Genomic DNA, 16,997 nt, shown 5'->3' with positions numbered 1-16,997 from the left:
CACTGGTGTCATCATGTACCTACTTTGGTCAAAAATGAATGGGACTGATTGGATGAAGTATTTCTCAGGATTGAGTCACATGATCCCTGTTCCCAGAGCTGGGACCCTGGGGGGGGGGGGGGGTCATGTGATCTCTGAAAGGATGAACTTTAAATCCTGGGATATAGGAAATTGCAGGAAGTGACAACCTGTGGGAGGAAGCCAACATTGGTGACCTTTGGTCAAGGATGATAACTTCCTTTTAATCTATCCAATGAGAAGGTTCCAGGAGCACATGGAAGAGTTGGGATGGCTCACAGGTATGTCTGGGCCTCTCCATGCAGGGATTAAATAAATACTTTATCTTTGTACCTAATAATGTCTCTGACCCATCCCAGACAAAAATCAGTGGTTTTATATATGTGTGTGTGTATAAAATATAAATATATATGTAGTACATATTTCTCAGCTTAACTCCAATCAGATAAAAACAATATTATATATTTTCAAGTCCATAGTTCAATTTCCATCTATTCTTTCACCAGGACACAGTATGGTTATCGTGGCATTTAACCCACAACTACCAACTTCTTTTTTACAAAAACTATTTCTCTGATTTCAGAAAGGCCTGGAGAGACTTACATGAACTGATGCTGAGTGAAATGAGCAGGGCCAGGAGATCATTATATACTTCAACAACTGTATGAGGATGTATTCTGATAGAAGTGGATTTCTTCAACAATGAGATGAATCAAATCAGTTCCAATAGAGCAGTAATGAACTGAACCAGCTATACCCAGCGAAAGAACTCTAGGAGATGACTATGAACCATTAAATAGAATTCCCAATCCCTCTATTTTTGTCTGCCTGCATTTTTTATTTTCTTCACAGGCTAATGGAACACTATTTCAAAGTCTGATTCTTTTTGTACAGCAAAATAACTGTATGGACATGTATACACATATTAATTTATACTTTAACATATTTAACATGTATTGGTCAACCTGCCATCTGGGGGAGGGGGTGATGAGAAGCAGGGGAAAAATTGGAATTAAGGTTTTGCAATTGTCAATGCTGAAAAATTACCCATGCAGATATCTTGTAAATAAAAAGCAATATTAAAAAAAAACTATTCCTTTATTAAAAAGAATTTAAATGACTTGCACAATGTCACACAGCATTATGTATCTGAGATGGATTTGAACTCAGGTCTTGCTGACTCTAAAACCTGCCCTTGATCCACTGTACCACCTGAAAAGTTGGCTTAAGTGACTTGTCTAGGGTTATAGAACAAGAATAGGTAAGCAAGATTTGGATACTCTGACTGAAGCTGGCTTTATATTCAAAATACCATACTGACTCTCAATTACTTATATTGAAGCGTCACTTCTTTGACCAATTGCATGTTATCAAAGAATTTTCTCTTATCTTTACTATTGGGTGACTTTGAACACATTATTTAATATACTTTGACCTAAATTTCTTTATATGAAAAATTAAGGGATTAGATCAATCACTCTAGTGTCTTATAGTCCTATATCTATGATACTATCACTCTACTATATAATTTAATACTTACAAGGAACAGGTAGAATATTCTCATCCATCAGATATTGAAACAGTCATCAAGTTAGAACAAGTTAAGAAGTTGTGGAACTGGGATAAGAATCCAAATTTCTGAATCTTAGCCAGTGTTGCTTATTCACATTGTTGTCTTAAATGTTCTCTTCTATTCCTCTTGGTCTGTCCAGTTCCCATCCATATTTTTAGGACCATGTTCTAATTCTTCCTTTGCTACTCCTGCTCATTTTGTCTTTATACTTATCTGAATTCTGATAATTCTATAATCTATAGTACAAAAATAGTGCTTCCTCCAGTGTTCTGTATAATTGCTTTAGCCCTCACAAGAATGGAAGTCCCCCAGTGTCAGATTCTATGTTTTAAATATCCTGACACAATTATGGTGATGACATTGGTTTTCCTCCAGATCCTCACACAGCAGATAAGGAACAAATACTAATTGATGACTTAAATAAATAATTTACAAACAAGGAAACATTTTGATAATACACAGTACCCACTAATTAATCTTTTTTTTCTTAGTTTGTATTTTTTCATATTGTTTTTTCTTAGATTTAGATGCCTTCACATAAGCCCTTGGTGAACAAATACATATTTGAAATGATATGAAAAATGAAAACATCAACTATATGGACTCAGAAAGATGTCAATAAACAATAGTAAATAAACTAGACACAACACTCAATCTTGATCACTAAATCACTAGCCTCAATAAAATGATAATCAAATAAACAAATGCATTTTCCATAGAATATTGTTTATATTCATTAAAGATTGTAAGTTGTTAAACTTTCTAGCATTCCAAGCAGAACACCTCTGTTTTCTTCTAATATTATTGCTAATTTACTATACTGCACTGCAGCTGCAGTTTGAGAGCCTAACCCTGCTGTAAGTGTTTATTGGAAAGATTTACTATCCCTTAGTGCCATAAGCATCTTTATTTTTAATTCAGTACAAGAGTTTCAAGGTGAAAAAAAAAAAAAAGCACAGCACTAAGGTAGACCAGAACTATACCACATTATTTGTCAGAAGGATGATATAGGACAAGGATTTGTAAATACAACCTATTATTAGCCACTTAAATGGCTTTAGGGGTTTTCTTCCATATCTGCCCAGTATCTACAGTGTAGAGATTCAGCTGAATTTCCAAATCTCTCTAACAGTTGTTTGTGTTTTCTATTTTTTTCAAATATATTTAGTTACACAATTATGAGGATGAGATTACTCCATGGTTAGTAGGAGGCTTGTTTCATTTGTGTTGCTATGCAGTAAGCCTGGCTATAGGATTTCCCATGAGGGAACTCTTTTTCAGTAACTGACTTTTCTCTCAAGAGATGTATGTAGTCTCTTTGAGATGGAAAACACTAAGGTGTACTCCCATTTTTATGTAGTACAATAAAAGGACTTAATTTTTTCCCTTGCAGAAGTTGCTATTTCTAGGCAGGACTCATTGAGCTAAAAATAAAAATAAAAATTGGCCTGTGGAGTTATTATCCAACCAGCCTTATAAAAAATGATTAGATGGAATGATAAAGAAGGATTTTTAAATTATATTTAACCTTGGAGAGAAAAAAACACTATATTTTCCTTTTGTAACATATGTAAAAATTCTGGAACAAAAATATTGCAAATTGAAGAATTTTAGATTTATAATCATTTAATTAAATTAAATAAAGTAAAACAAAAAGCAAAAAACATGGAAATCAAAAGAAAGCTGCCTTAAGAGTAAAACATACCCAGTTTTGGCGAAGTTTGTCCAGTATGTCATAACCACTGCACTAAGCATGACATCATTCTTGGAGAAATTACAGCTGAAGAGTTCAGTAGGACCAATCATGGGAATGCCAAAAACATATGGAACTTCATCACCATGGGCTGAATCAGCCCAGCTTGGTTTCATTTCACTTTGGCAATGGTGATAGAATGCATAGAAATATGTTGGGGAGCCATACTGGGCATGCAGGTCAGCTGTGGCAACAGCAGGAGCAACCCATTGGTGATCAGTAAAAAGGGCAACCAGGGTCTTCCTTCGAGTTTCAGGATTTTCTTTATCTGCCCAGTCAGTGTACATAAACTTTATAGTCTCCCGTAGGGTGTCTTTTCCTTCTGGATAACCATACAGATTGTCCACAAAGTTGGAGACAGAGAAGTCAAAATCATTTGGAGAAACGCCATCCTCATTGTCAACAATACCATCAACAAACTTTAAGCCTTCCCCTTGGTTCACGCCAAGCATTATGTCATAGTTTAGGAACTCCCCCTGCTCCATTAGAATCTGAGGGTCATCTGGAATTACATCACCATCTATCACGGGCCCGAAAGCAATGTGGTATGTGGCTGGAGTAATGGTCTGTTGAATGAGTTCTTTGTAGTTCTTATTCCGAAGGCATTCAACCATGTCAGTGGTATCCAGCATGTTGCAGCCCACTTTATCTGCCAATATCCGAGTGTACTTGGCAGGCTGGTAGTTCACTGCCCAGCTGGACAGGGCTGTTCCACTCTGTATGATTGCCTTTTGGAACAGACCTGCAGGTGCAAATTGTGTACATGCAAATGAAAATCTAAAATATAAAAAAGCAGCTTTTACTAAGCAAAGAATGCTTTTATTGTATCTCAGGGATGTGAATTTCTGAGTACAGTAGCATTCAGCTATTTCAGCCACTCTTTCACTCATTTTTTTTTTCTTCAATTTGACACGTTTTAATAGGAAGTTCTTCTAACCATAGAATAAAGAGTTAAGAAAAGGAAACTACCCTTGCAAATTCACTCCCAATGAAAATTCATACTATTCATCTACCCCTCTAGAATTTTTCAGTTTTTACTTTTAAAAAGCTCCCACAAATAAATGAATATGAGAGGCAATTCAATTCTTTGTTCCATGTCAATATGCTTTTCATGAGTTTAAAGGTCAAAGGAAAATTATATGCTTACCTCTTTCACAGAGTAACCAGGTACCATGTAATTTAGGAAAAATGTTCAGCTAAAATCAATTTAACATGCTCAATTTGTGGGATTATTTTGGTCTGATATACTTTTGTATTATTTGTTTCAGATTTTCTCCCTTAATTGTAAATATATGAAAAAAATTAATGTGCATTTGAAAAAAATAATTTGTCCTTATCTAATTAAATTCTCCAATTGGAACTAATAAGATTTTTCCCCAAAGTATTTATTATTTCCAAAAAAATGACAACAGTTCCAAATCCAGGATTTGCAAAACTGCAAAAAATTTAGGTTAAGGTTCAGAATAAACTTGAATTGATGGTGTAAAAGAAATAAGTATTTTATTCCACTTCATGAATGTCTAGAAATATAAAACCTCTATTTCTGGAGGATATTATTTGGAGGAAGAACAAAGGATATTAGATTATAAAATCTCTGATTCCAATAATTTGTACTATGTTAACTTTTTAAATCATGGAAGCAATTGCATAGATGAAAAACACGATTTTAATCAGTCATATGTGATTTAAAAAGAAAGAGATGGAAAGAGGTGAAGAACATGATTTTAATCAGTAAGGTGTGATTTTAAAAAAAGAAAGAATGGCCTAAAGATAAGTCAGAATTGAAATTCTAATGGCTCCATGCTCTATTTGTTAGTCACTATTTAGGAACTTTGTTACATAATCTATTTGTATTAGTCTCTTATTATATTGACTTTAATATGAGCTTCTTGTAGCTTAGTAGAAAGTCACCTGTATGTGTACCATTGCAGAAACCAATGTAAGCCATCAGTAAAATGATTCAGAACTTTTACAGCAAAGCCCTATCCAAATTATAGTTAATAAAATTATAATGGAGCAAATGTTATTTGAAGAGATTTCTCAGAACTAAGAGAAATCTTTTAGTTGATTTGAACTTGGCACAATAAAGACCGATCACTTTTTCAAGTACAAAAAATACATCAATTGTTCAGAAAAGAACAAAAAACAGTATCAACATCCAAGAATTGCCCCCAAAACAGGGTAAAAGATGACACATGCTTCACTTGCTCACTCACTTGCTACTCTGTCAAGGGAAGGGTTCCATACACCTGCTGCACAGTGAGGTTGCATTTATTCTACTTTGATAGGGAAGGAGGAGGAAAAAGGTTAAAAAGATTTTGTTTCCTACAAAAAGGAAAATTTACTTCTTCAAATACCTAAAGAATATGATAAGTTTTAGCATTTTGACTAGAAATCTTAACCTTATTCTCTCTCTCTCTCCTTCTTCCACTTGGGCCAATGGGTACCATTTAACATAAAAATATTGTGATTCATTTCCATAATGTATTGTACAACAATTCAATTCTGTTTAGACTTTTATGCCTGCTTATATCTTTTAGTAATCTTGCTCATTCAAGAGGTCACCTGTCACTTTGCCAACTCTATCAATCCCACCAATTTTCCAGTCTTCTCTATCAAATCTGGCATCCTATGTTTGGAATTATTTTCCTCTTCATCTCTGCTTAATGTCTCTTCCATTAAATCTGAAGATTGAGAGAAAAGGTTGTCTTTTGGATTTCTTTGTATCCTCAGTGTTGTGGTACATAGTAAGATCTTAATATATTTTTATTTACTAAATAACTAGAATCTTTGGGACATATATTTTGTTGTTCAGAGAACTTTGTTCTCTATCAGGTTCAGGGCTGCATCCATAATGATTGGCGCTACCAAAAATCTAACTTGTCTATATTTAAAGAATCATTAGTGGATTTTTTTCCCCTTCTAAATATTACTATCTTCTATATGAATAAATATTTTTTCCCTAATTTTGGTAAAAATAAAAAAACAAAAAATGTCAAATGGCACAATTCTTTAATAATGATTTATTTCAATAATTTAACTAAGCAAATATTTATTAAATGATTACAAGGTTTTAAATTTCTTGTAACACTGAAATTCTATGAGTCTGTGTTTGTCCTATACAAAACGTGTAAAGCACGTCACTAGTAGTTTTTAAAATTAGCACTTAAGTGCTTTAATAAAATAATGTGATATAAATATCAAAGAAAACTATCTATCAATATTTTTATAAAGTTTTGGCAAAAAAAGGAATTCATTTCTTTAAAACCATAATTAAAATGTAAATGGAATTATATTAGTAATCTTTAATTTAAATTTTCTGATGTTCTATTTAAGATTATATTCACTACATCTGCACCCACAGTCACTAACAAATAAAAATTTAGGCTGAATAAGGATTTCATAAATGACTCTTATGATCATAGATTATAAAAAATCATCAAGAAGTTAGAATTAGAAAATTCTAAGAAAGAGATTAATTGATGTAGCCAACATTATTGTTAAATAACAAATTTTAACTGATCCATTAATTTTAATGGAAAAGAAAGTTAAACAAAAACTGGCCAGGCACAGAATATGGTAAGAAGGGAAGAAGAAACACATTCATATAAACATCACTACCTAGTTTTATGCTGAATTTTTTACATAATATGGCTTTATCATTTAATTCAGATAGGAAATTTCCTTCACATTCTTAAAATAAGTATCTCTATCACTATTTATTTTATTATTATCACAGAGGAAATCATATTACCTTCTGAATAGTGAGACAAAGTCAATAGGCTAACACAAGATGCTCCTGCTCCTGAGCCAAAGATAGTAACTCTTTTTGGATCCCCTCCAAAAGATCCAATGTTTTCTTCAATCCATCGTAAAGCTTGGATTTGATCAAGTAATCCATAATTGCCTTTTGCTGCCTGGTCCCCAGTACTTAAAAAGCCTACAAACAAGAAAAGGAATTTTTAAGTTATTAACCATAATAATTAAAAACCTATATGTCATTATATTTTTTGGTATATCATGTTTGTGACTCTATCGAATATTCCCAGTAATAATAAACAATAAGATTAGAGTTATCTTGCTAGCCAAAAGTGACATTTTATGTTAAAAATTATGATTCTTAGAATACCTTGAATAGATAAATCTAACAATAATTATTTATGTGACTGCAGTGATTTTTTTTAAAATAAAGTTTACATGAACTCTGATGAGAGACTCTTCAAAAACATTTTATACCAAAGGTATTTATAGATGAATCTGGTTAAAGAACAACAAAGTAATGACAAATTGTGGGAAATGTATATAACAATATTTTCTCCATTAATGAACACAGTTACAGTAGTACAGTAGTTCATGATATGCTTTATGAAGAAACAGAAATGGTACCCAGGGAAAAAATGGTAATAGAAATGAAAAAAAGGAGAGACAGAGACAGAGAGAGAGAGAAAGAGAGAGATATAAAGAGACAGAAACACCCATACAGAGTGATGGAAACACACAGAAAGACAGAGAGAGAGGGGCGTCAGGGAGAGAGAAAGCTCTCTTCCCCACTTTGAACATAGAAAATGATACAAATGTTAAAATCATTCTTTGGTCACATAAAAAAGAGGATCAGGGTAGATCTAACCTCTAATACAGAAAGATTAATTCTAGAATGTCATATAGAGAAAAATCTTAAAACAAAACAAAAAAATAATCACTTATTATTTTAAAAGGGAAAAGTAGTTACAGATAATATCAATTGCTAATCCATATGCTTATTTTCCTGTCTTGTATAATTTTATGAGAATAATCTACAAATATATTGTGAATATCAAGCATAGTCATGACTAATATTTATATTACACTTACATATCTTATTCTATTTGATCCTGGCAACTAACCCATGAAACAGGTGATATTATGCCCATTTTATAACAAGAAAACTGAGATTGAGAATCCAAGTGATTTGTCCAGGAACACAAAGTCATTTTCTAAGGAGGAATCTAAGCTCAGGTCTTTCTAAATAAACATACATCATTCTATTAACTATGCCATCTAACTGATGAAAATATGAAAACAAATAAGTAGGTTTTCAAAAATAGTACTCTATAGATCACTTTCTTACAGTTCACAATTGAATAGGTTGGTTGGTTGCTGTATTTTATTCATAAAAAGAACCAAAATGACTATGTTAAAGTCAAATCACTAGCTTATGGGCAAATTACAATGTGTCTGATCAGACCAAGAATAGCTTGGAGTAGTCTATCACAGATTGGTCACAAACAGTCCATATGAACATTTGGGCTGAATTCTCTAAAGTTGCACATGTCATGTTTTCTTTGATGAAAGAGCACAAGGCCTTTCCAGATTAATGTGTATCATGTGGAGCAATCCTTTGCCTGTGTCTCTCATGTCACTCAGTTCCTAAGTTCTTAAGCAAGTATCCTTGTATTACCTTTTCTGATCACCATATGAGTGTTTTTCCGCTGTTAGTACTTCATAAGACAGTCTTTTTGGCAAGCATATGTTTGGCATTCAAACACAATTGAATCAAAGCTGTAGGTAATATAGCCTTCTAATATGCTTACTTTTTGTTGAATAAAGGAAAAACAAATCTATATTTAATATAGTAATTCAAAATGCAACTTTTAAAGTTTTTGTCTAAAAGGCTTCTCTCCACAAAAAGATAATGATAAATGTTGGACAGCCGGGAAAACTGAAGCAGTAATACATTGTTGGTAAAGTTGTGAACTGATCTAACTATTCTGGAGAGCAATTTGGAACTATGCCCAAAGAGCTATCAAAATGTGCATACCCTTGCATCCAGCAGTGTGTCTCTACTGGCTCTGTATCAAAAAAAAAAAAATCTTTAAAAAGTGAAAATGACCCACACGTGTAAAAATACTTACAGCAATACTTTGTGTGGTGGCAGGAATACTATGTGGATACCTATCAGTTGGGGAATGGCTGAAAAAGTTGTGAAATATGAATGTAATGGAATATTATTGTTTTATAAGAAACAATCAGCAGGATGATTTCAGAAAGGCCTGAAGAGGGCACAGCCAAGATGGCAGAGAAGGCAAAGAGGACTTTATAAGCTCCTCTCACCCCCTCACAACCAACTATTAAATTCAGCCTCAAAAATAGCATTTAACTGCTAAAATTCATGAAGATTAGAAGCACACAATTTACCAGCTGAAGACAATCTGGAAGATCACCAGGAAAGGTAGTGAGAAACTAGCAGGCAGTGAGAGACTAGCGTCCTGAGCAGACCAGAGTGGGGTGATGTCTATGGCTAAAGAATAGAGATTATAGAGACGACTCTGCTATAGGCTAACTGCTCTGCTGTGATTACAAAGCAGTAAACTGGCAGAGAAATTAAAACCTAAAACAGAGGGTACTCTAAAAAGCGCCAGATCCTAACAAGATCTGGGTGTAACCAATCAAAGCCGGAAGTGACTCAGGCCAACCCATAACACAGCCCTGCAGCCACATCCTGCAGTACGGAGCTTTTGCAAGGGGGAAAGGGGAGGTGCGGAAAGCTGGGGGGGGGGGGTCAGTTACAAATCTGCACAGCAGGAGAGCACAGCCTGGCAGCCTCCAATTGGCACTGTGAGGGGCTCAGCCTGGGGCAATAGAACTTCCCCAGCAGACTGTGCTTCCTTGACACTTCCCTGACACTTCTATCTGGCAGGGCTCTTCACTGCTCAGATACTAATACCCACAGCCCCAGGGTGGGATTTGGCTTGGAGTAGTGAAACTTTCACTACTCAGCATCTAGCCCCAGGGCAGTTGTTAACCCACACAGCAGGGTTCTTTTCAGGGCACTTTCCCAGCTCACCCCTGCAGGCCTGAGTTATTTCCAGGTGAGGAACTCTTTCTCAGAGCACTCCCATACTTCGCTGCCCTTTGTAGCTGGCTGGCAGGACAGCTACCCGTCCATACACATTTCACTGCTCTGCAGAGGAAGCTGGTAACCTCCTGGCCCTGAAGGCAGACCCTACAGGTGTTAAAAAATGAGTAACAAGAATCAAAAGGATTATCAACAGCTTCTATACAGAAAGAGAGCAGCCTTTCAACCCTGAGGAGACTAATAGCAGACACTCTCCAGACAATTGTTGGTCCCCAACACAAAAGGCACTCCTAGAAGAGACTATTAAAAACCTTAAAAGAGAACTAGAAGAAAAATGGGGGAAAAAAAGAGAAGCTATGCAAGAGAGCAACAACTTCCTGAAATGTGAATTAGAAAAGGTAAAAAACTCCCAAGAAGTGCAAGGACACAGAATTTGTGAATTGGAAAAAGAAAACAACTCACTAAAAAAAAAAAAAAAAAAAAAAAAAATTAATGAAATAGAAAAAAAAAATCCATAGAGCAAAATAACTCATTTAAAAACTCAATTGGACATATACAAAAAGAAGTAAAAAAAAAAAAAAAAGCTAATGAAGAAAATAACTCACTAAAAATCAGAACTGAACAAATAGAAATGACTGATTCATTGAGACATCAAGAATCAGTCAAGCAAAACCAAAAAAATGAAAGATTGGGAAAAAATGTCAAATATTTGCTTGGAAAAAACAACAGACCTGGAAAATAGATCTAGGAGAGGTAACCTGAGGATCATTGGACTACCTGATACTACTGGATACCTAGATACTATTTTACAGGCAATCATCAAAGAGAACTACTCAGAAGTAATAGAACAGGAAGGTAAAAGAGGCATTGAAAGAATTCATCGAACACCTTCTGAAAAAGACCCTAAAATAAAAACTCCAGGGAAAATTGTGGCCAAATTTCAGAATTTTCAGACTAAAGAAAAAATATTACAAGCAGCCAGGAAAAAACAATTCAAATACCAAGATGCCACAATAAGGGTCACTCAAGATCTGGCTGCCTCAACATTAAAGGATCGAAGAGCCTGGCATCTGATATTCCGAAAGGCAAAAGAACTTGGATTACAGCCAAGAATAAACTTCCCACCTAAGCATTTTTTCCCATGGAAGAAGATGGACATTTAATGAAACAGAGCAATTCCATTTGTTTCTAAGGAAAAAACCAGATTTAAACAAAAAATTTGATCTCCAACTACAGGACTCATGAGAAGTAGAAAAAGGTAAAAGGAACTCTTGAGAACTGTATTTCTATTGTGGATATACATAAAAACCACATGTATAATTTGATTTTACTGATACAACATAAAAAATGGAAGTAGAAATGGAAAGAGAAATGGAAATGGAAAGTGTCAGAAAAAGGGAAAAGGGGAGATAAAAAGAAGGAAACTACATCCCATGATGAGGCAAAGGAAACCTATCATATCTGAGGAAACTTAGAGAGGGGGAGGAACATCTTACTCTCATCAGAGTTGCTCAAAGAGGAAATAATTGACATATTTGTGTTACAGAGAATCTTCTCTCACCTCATTAAAAAGTGGGAGAGGAAAAGGGAAAAGGAAAAAGAGTAATAAGGGAAGGGTACAAGAAAGGGGAAGGAATTCAAAGGGAGGAGGGAGGGACCCTAAAGAAGGAGAGCTGCGTAATGCAAGTGAGACCCATAAGTTTAATACTTAGGGAAGGGGGTAAGGGAGACAAGAAAAAGAAAAGCATAATCTGGGGATATTAGGATGGCAGAAAATACAGAATTAGTAATTTTAACTGTAAATATGAATGGGATGAACTCTCCCATAAAGCAGAGGTGGATAACAGACTGGATCAAAAGTAAGAATCCTACAATATGTTGTTTACAGGAAACACACTTAAAACAGTGAGATACATACAGTGTAAAGGTAAAAGGCTGGGGCAGAATCTATTATGCTTCAGGTGAAGTCAAGAAAGCAGGGGTAGCCATCCTTATCTCAGATCAAGCAAAAGCAAAAATTAATCTAATCAAAAGAGATAAGGAAGGAAACTTTATCTTGCTAAAGGCTACTATAGACAATGAAGCTATATCAAAATTAAACATATATGCACTAAGTGATATAGCATCTAACTTCCTAAAGGAGAAGTTGAGAGAGTTGCAAGAAGAAATAGACAGAAAAATTACAATAGTGGGAGATCTCAATCTTGCACTCTCAGAATTAGACAAATCAAATCACAAAACAAATAAGAAAGAAATTAAAGGGGTAAATAGAATATTAGAAAAATTAGATGTGATAGATCTTTGGAGAAAACTGAATGGTCACAGAAAGGAGTATACTTTCTTCTCATCAGTTCATGGAACCTACACAAAAATTGATCACATATTAGGACATAAAGACCTCAAAATTAAATGCAGGAAGGCAGAAATAGTAAATGCTTTCTTTTCAGATCATGATGCATTACATTCAACAAAAAGTTAGGAGTAAGTAGACGAAAAAGTAATTGGAAGCTAAATAATCTCATCTTAAATGATTGGGTGAAACAGCAAATTATAGACATAGTTAATAATTTCACTCAAGATAATGACAATGATGAGACATCATACCAAAATTTGTGGGATGTAGCCAAAGCAGTAATAAGGGGAAATTTTATATCGTTAGAGGCTTACTTGAATAAAATAGAGAAAGAGAAGATCAATGAACTGTGCTTGCAACTTAAAAAGCTAGAAAAAGACCAAATTAAAAATCCCCAATCAAATACTAAGCTTGAAATTCTAAAATTAAAAGGAGATATTAATAATATTGAAAGAAAAAAACCTTTTGAATTAATAAATAAAACTAACAGTTGGTTTTGTGAAAAAATCTATAAAATAGATAAACCTTTGGTAAATCTGATTAGAAAAAGGAAAGAGAAAAATCAAATTGTTAGTCTTAAAAATGAAAAGGGGGAACTTTCCACTAATGAAGAAGAAATTAGAGCAATAATAAGGTGTTACTTTGCCCAACTTTATGCCAATAAATTTGATCATCTAAGTGAAATGGATAACTACCTCCAAAAATATAGGCTTCCCAGATTAACAAAGGAGGAAGTAAATTGCTTAAACTGTCCCATTTCAGAAAAAGAAATAGAACAAGCTATTAATCAACTCCCTAAGAAAAAATCTCCAGGACCAGATGGATTTACATGTGAATTCTACCAAATATTTAAAGAACAATTAGCCCCAATGGTATATAAGCTATTTGAAAAAATAGGAAATGAAGGAGTCTTACCAAATTCTTTTTATGACACAGACATGATACTGATACTTAAACCAGGTAGGTTGAAAACAGAGAAAGAAAATTATAGCCCAATTTCCCTAATGAATATTGATGCTAAAATCTTAAATAAGATATTAGCAAAAAGACTACAGAAAATCATCCCCAGGATAATACGCTATGACCAAGTAGGATTTATACCAGGAATGCAGGGCTGGTTCAATATTAGGAAAACTATTAGTATAATTGACTATATATATCAATAACTAAATTTTAAAAAATCATATGATAATCTCAATAGATGCAGAAAAAGCATTTTATGAAATCCAACATCCATTCCTAATAAAAATACTTGAGAGGATAGGAATAAATGGACTTTTCCTTAAAATAGTCAGGAGCATATATTTAAAACTGTCAGTAAGCATCATATGCAATGGGGAAAAACTGGAATCTTTCCCAGTAAGATCTGGAGTGAAGCAAGGTTGTCCACTAGCATCATTATTATTCAATATTGTATTAGAAATGCTTGCCTCAGCAATAAGAGTCGAGAAAGAGATTAAAAGAATTGGAGTAGGTAATGAGGAAACCAAAGTATCACTCTTTGCAGATGATATGATGGTATACTTAGGGAACCCCAGAGATTCTACTAAAAAGCTATTAGAAATAATTCATAACTTTAGAAAAATTGCAGGATGCAAAATAAATCCAGATAAATCCTCAGCATTTTTATATATCACCCACAAAATCCAAAAGCAAGAGATACAAAGAGAAGCATAAAATATTTGGGAATCTATCTACCAAAGGAAAGTCAGGAATTATATGAGCAAAATTACAAAAACTTTCCACACAAATAAAGTCAGATTTAAATAATTGGAAAAATATTAAGTGCTCTTGTATAGGTCAAGCGAATATAATAAAGATGACAATACTCCCTAAACTAATCTATTTATTTAGTGCTATACCAATCAGACTCCCAAGAAAATATTTTAATGATCTAGAAAAAATAACAACAAAATTCATATGGAAGAACAAAAGGTCGAGAATCTCAAGGGAATTAATAAAAAAAAAAAATCAAATGAAGGTGGTCTAGCTGTACTTGATCTAAAACCATACTATAAAGCTGCAGTTACCAAAACTATTTGGTATTGACTAAGAAATAGATTAGTTGATCACTGGAATAGGTTAGGTTCACAAGATTATAGTCTATATAGACTATAGTTAACTATAGCAATTTAGTGTTTGACAAACCCAAAGATCCTAACTTTTGGAATAAGAATTCATTATTTAACAAAAACTGTTGGGAAAACTGGAAATTAGTATGGCAGAAGTTAGATATGGACCCACACTTAACACTGTATACCAAGATAAGATCAAAATGAGTCCATGATTTAGTAATAAAGAATGAGATAGTTTACCTCTCAGACTTGTGGAGAAGGAAGAAATTTGTGACTAAAGATGAACTAGAGACCATTATTGATCACAAAATAGAAATTTTTGATTATATCAAATTTAAAGGCCTTTGTACAAACAAAACTAATGCAAACAAGATTAGAAGGGAAGCAACAAACTGGGAAAACATTTTCACAGTTAAAAGTTCTGATAAAGGCCTCATTTCCAAAATATATAGAGAACTGACTCTAATTTATAAGAAATCAAGCCATTCTCCAATTGATAAATGGTCAAAGGATATGAACAGACAATTTTCAGATGATGAAATTGAAACTATTTCCACTCATATGAAAGAGTGTTCCAAATCACTATTGATCAGAGAAATGCAAATTAAGACAACTCTGAGATACCACTACACACCTGTCAGATTGGCTAAGATGACAGGAAAAAATAATGATGAACGTTGGAGGGGATACAGAAAAACTGGGACACTGATGCATTGTTGGTGGAGCTGTGAACGAATCCAGCCATTCTGGAGAGCAATCAGGAATTATGCCCCCAAAATTATGAAACTGTGCATACCCTTTGATCCAGCAATGTTTCTACTGGGCTTATACCCCAAAGAGATACTAAAGAAGGGAAAGGGACCTGTATGTGCCAAAATGTTTGTGGCAGCCCTGTTTGTAGTGGCTAGAAAGTGGAAAATGAATGGAGGCCCATCACTTGGAGAATGGTTGGGTAAATTGTAGTATTTGAATGTTATGGAATATTATTGTTCTGTAAGAAATGACCAGCAGGATGAATACAGAGAGGCTTGGAGAGACTTACATGAACTGATGCTAAGTGAAATGAGCAGAACTAGGAAATCATTATATACTTCAATAATGATACTGTATGAGGATGTATTCTGACAGAAGTGGATTTCTTCGACAAAGAGAAGATCTAACTCAGTTTCAGTTGATCAGTGATGGACAGAAGCAGCTATACCCAAAGAAACAACACTGGGAAATGAATGTAAACTATTTGCATTTTTGTTTTTCTTCCCAGGTTATTTTTACCTTCTGAATCCAATTCTTCCTCTGCAACAAGAGAACTGTTCGGTTCTGCACACATATATTGTATCTATTGTGACCTATTTAACATGTATAGGACTGCTTGCCATCTGGGGGAAGAGGAGGGAGGGAGGGAAGGAAGACGTCGGAACAGAAGTGAGTGCAAGGGATAATGTTGTAAAGAAACTTTTTTCAAAAAAAAAAAAAAAAAAGGACTGAAAAGACTTACATGAACTGATGCTAAGTGAAGTGAATAGAACCAAAAGAACATTGTACACAAGAAGATTATATGATAATCAACTCTATTGGACTTGGCTCTTTTCAGCAATGAGGTGAGTTAGATCAATTCCAATAGCCTTGTGAGGGAGAGAGTCATCTGTGTCCAGAAAGTGGACTATGGGACTGAATGTGAATCATAATAATGTATTTTCACTTTTCTGTACTTGCTTTTTTTTCTTTCCTATTTTTCTATTTTAATCTGATTTTTCTTGCTCAGCATGATAAATGTAGAAATATGTTTAGAAGAATTGCACATGTTTAACTTATGTTGGATTTCTTTCTGTCTAGGGCTGGGAGGTGGGAGGAAGAGAGGAAGAAAAATTTGGAACACATGATTTTGCAAGGGTGGATGTTGAAAATTATCTTTGTATATATATTTTGAAAATAAAAAAAAAACTAATATTGAAAAAATTTAAAAATATCTCTCCTGCAGAGGTTAAAATTATTCAAGATATTTTGAATAGAGGCAACAGAGATAATTTTGTTCAATAATGCTCTATTAATATCAGGTAAGGTAAAGAACAGCAATCTACATTACTTGCCAAATGCATTTGGAGAATATCTAGCATATATCCCAAAGGGAAAAGAGGTTGCCTATAGACAGTTGTTGACAACAGGGATTTTCCAGAACTTTATTTTCACAAAGACAGGTTGGGGGGAGATTTATTTCATTTGCATCTAGTGACCTCTTCCTGATCTCACTTGTATAAATCCCCTGATTTGTATTTATAAAACACACAAATGGTAAATCATTGGATGATCCCTATTGAGTAAGATGAAGTTGTCAATATTATCTGTAGAATTCCCCCACTCCCCAAATGCAAAATCTATATTAATAATAACAA

At 34.0% G+C, this 16,997-nt stretch overlaps 1 protein-coding gene across 2 annotated transcripts in view; it reads right to left on the bottom strand.

Moving 5' to 3' along the window:
• The window catches only part of NLGN4X (neuroligin 4 X-linked), a 472,262-nt gene that overhangs the window by 22,865 nt on the left and 432,400 nt on the right, over positions 1-16,997 (bottom strand). For both annotated transcript variants that reach the window (XM_051984569.1, XM_051984571.1), the window contains 2 exons: positions 7,099-7,284; positions 3,297-4,086 (listed from right to left, as the gene is read on the bottom strand). In XM_051984569.1, coding sequence (XP_051840529.1) covers positions 3,297-4,086; positions 7,099-7,284 — 976 coding nt within the window. The remainder of the gene's footprint in view (positions 1-3,296; positions 4,087-7,098; positions 7,285-16,997) is intronic.

Source organism: Antechinus flavipes, chromosome 3 (genome assembly GCF_016432865.1).
Source record: "Antechinus flavipes isolate AdamAnt ecotype Samford, QLD, Australia chromosome 3, AdamAnt_v2, whole genome shotgun sequence".
Taxonomy (NCBI): domain Eukaryota; kingdom Metazoa; phylum Chordata; class Mammalia; order Dasyuromorphia; family Dasyuridae; genus Antechinus; species Antechinus flavipes.
Note: the sequence above shows the minus strand (reverse complement) of the source record. Positions and strands in the feature narration are given on the sequence as shown.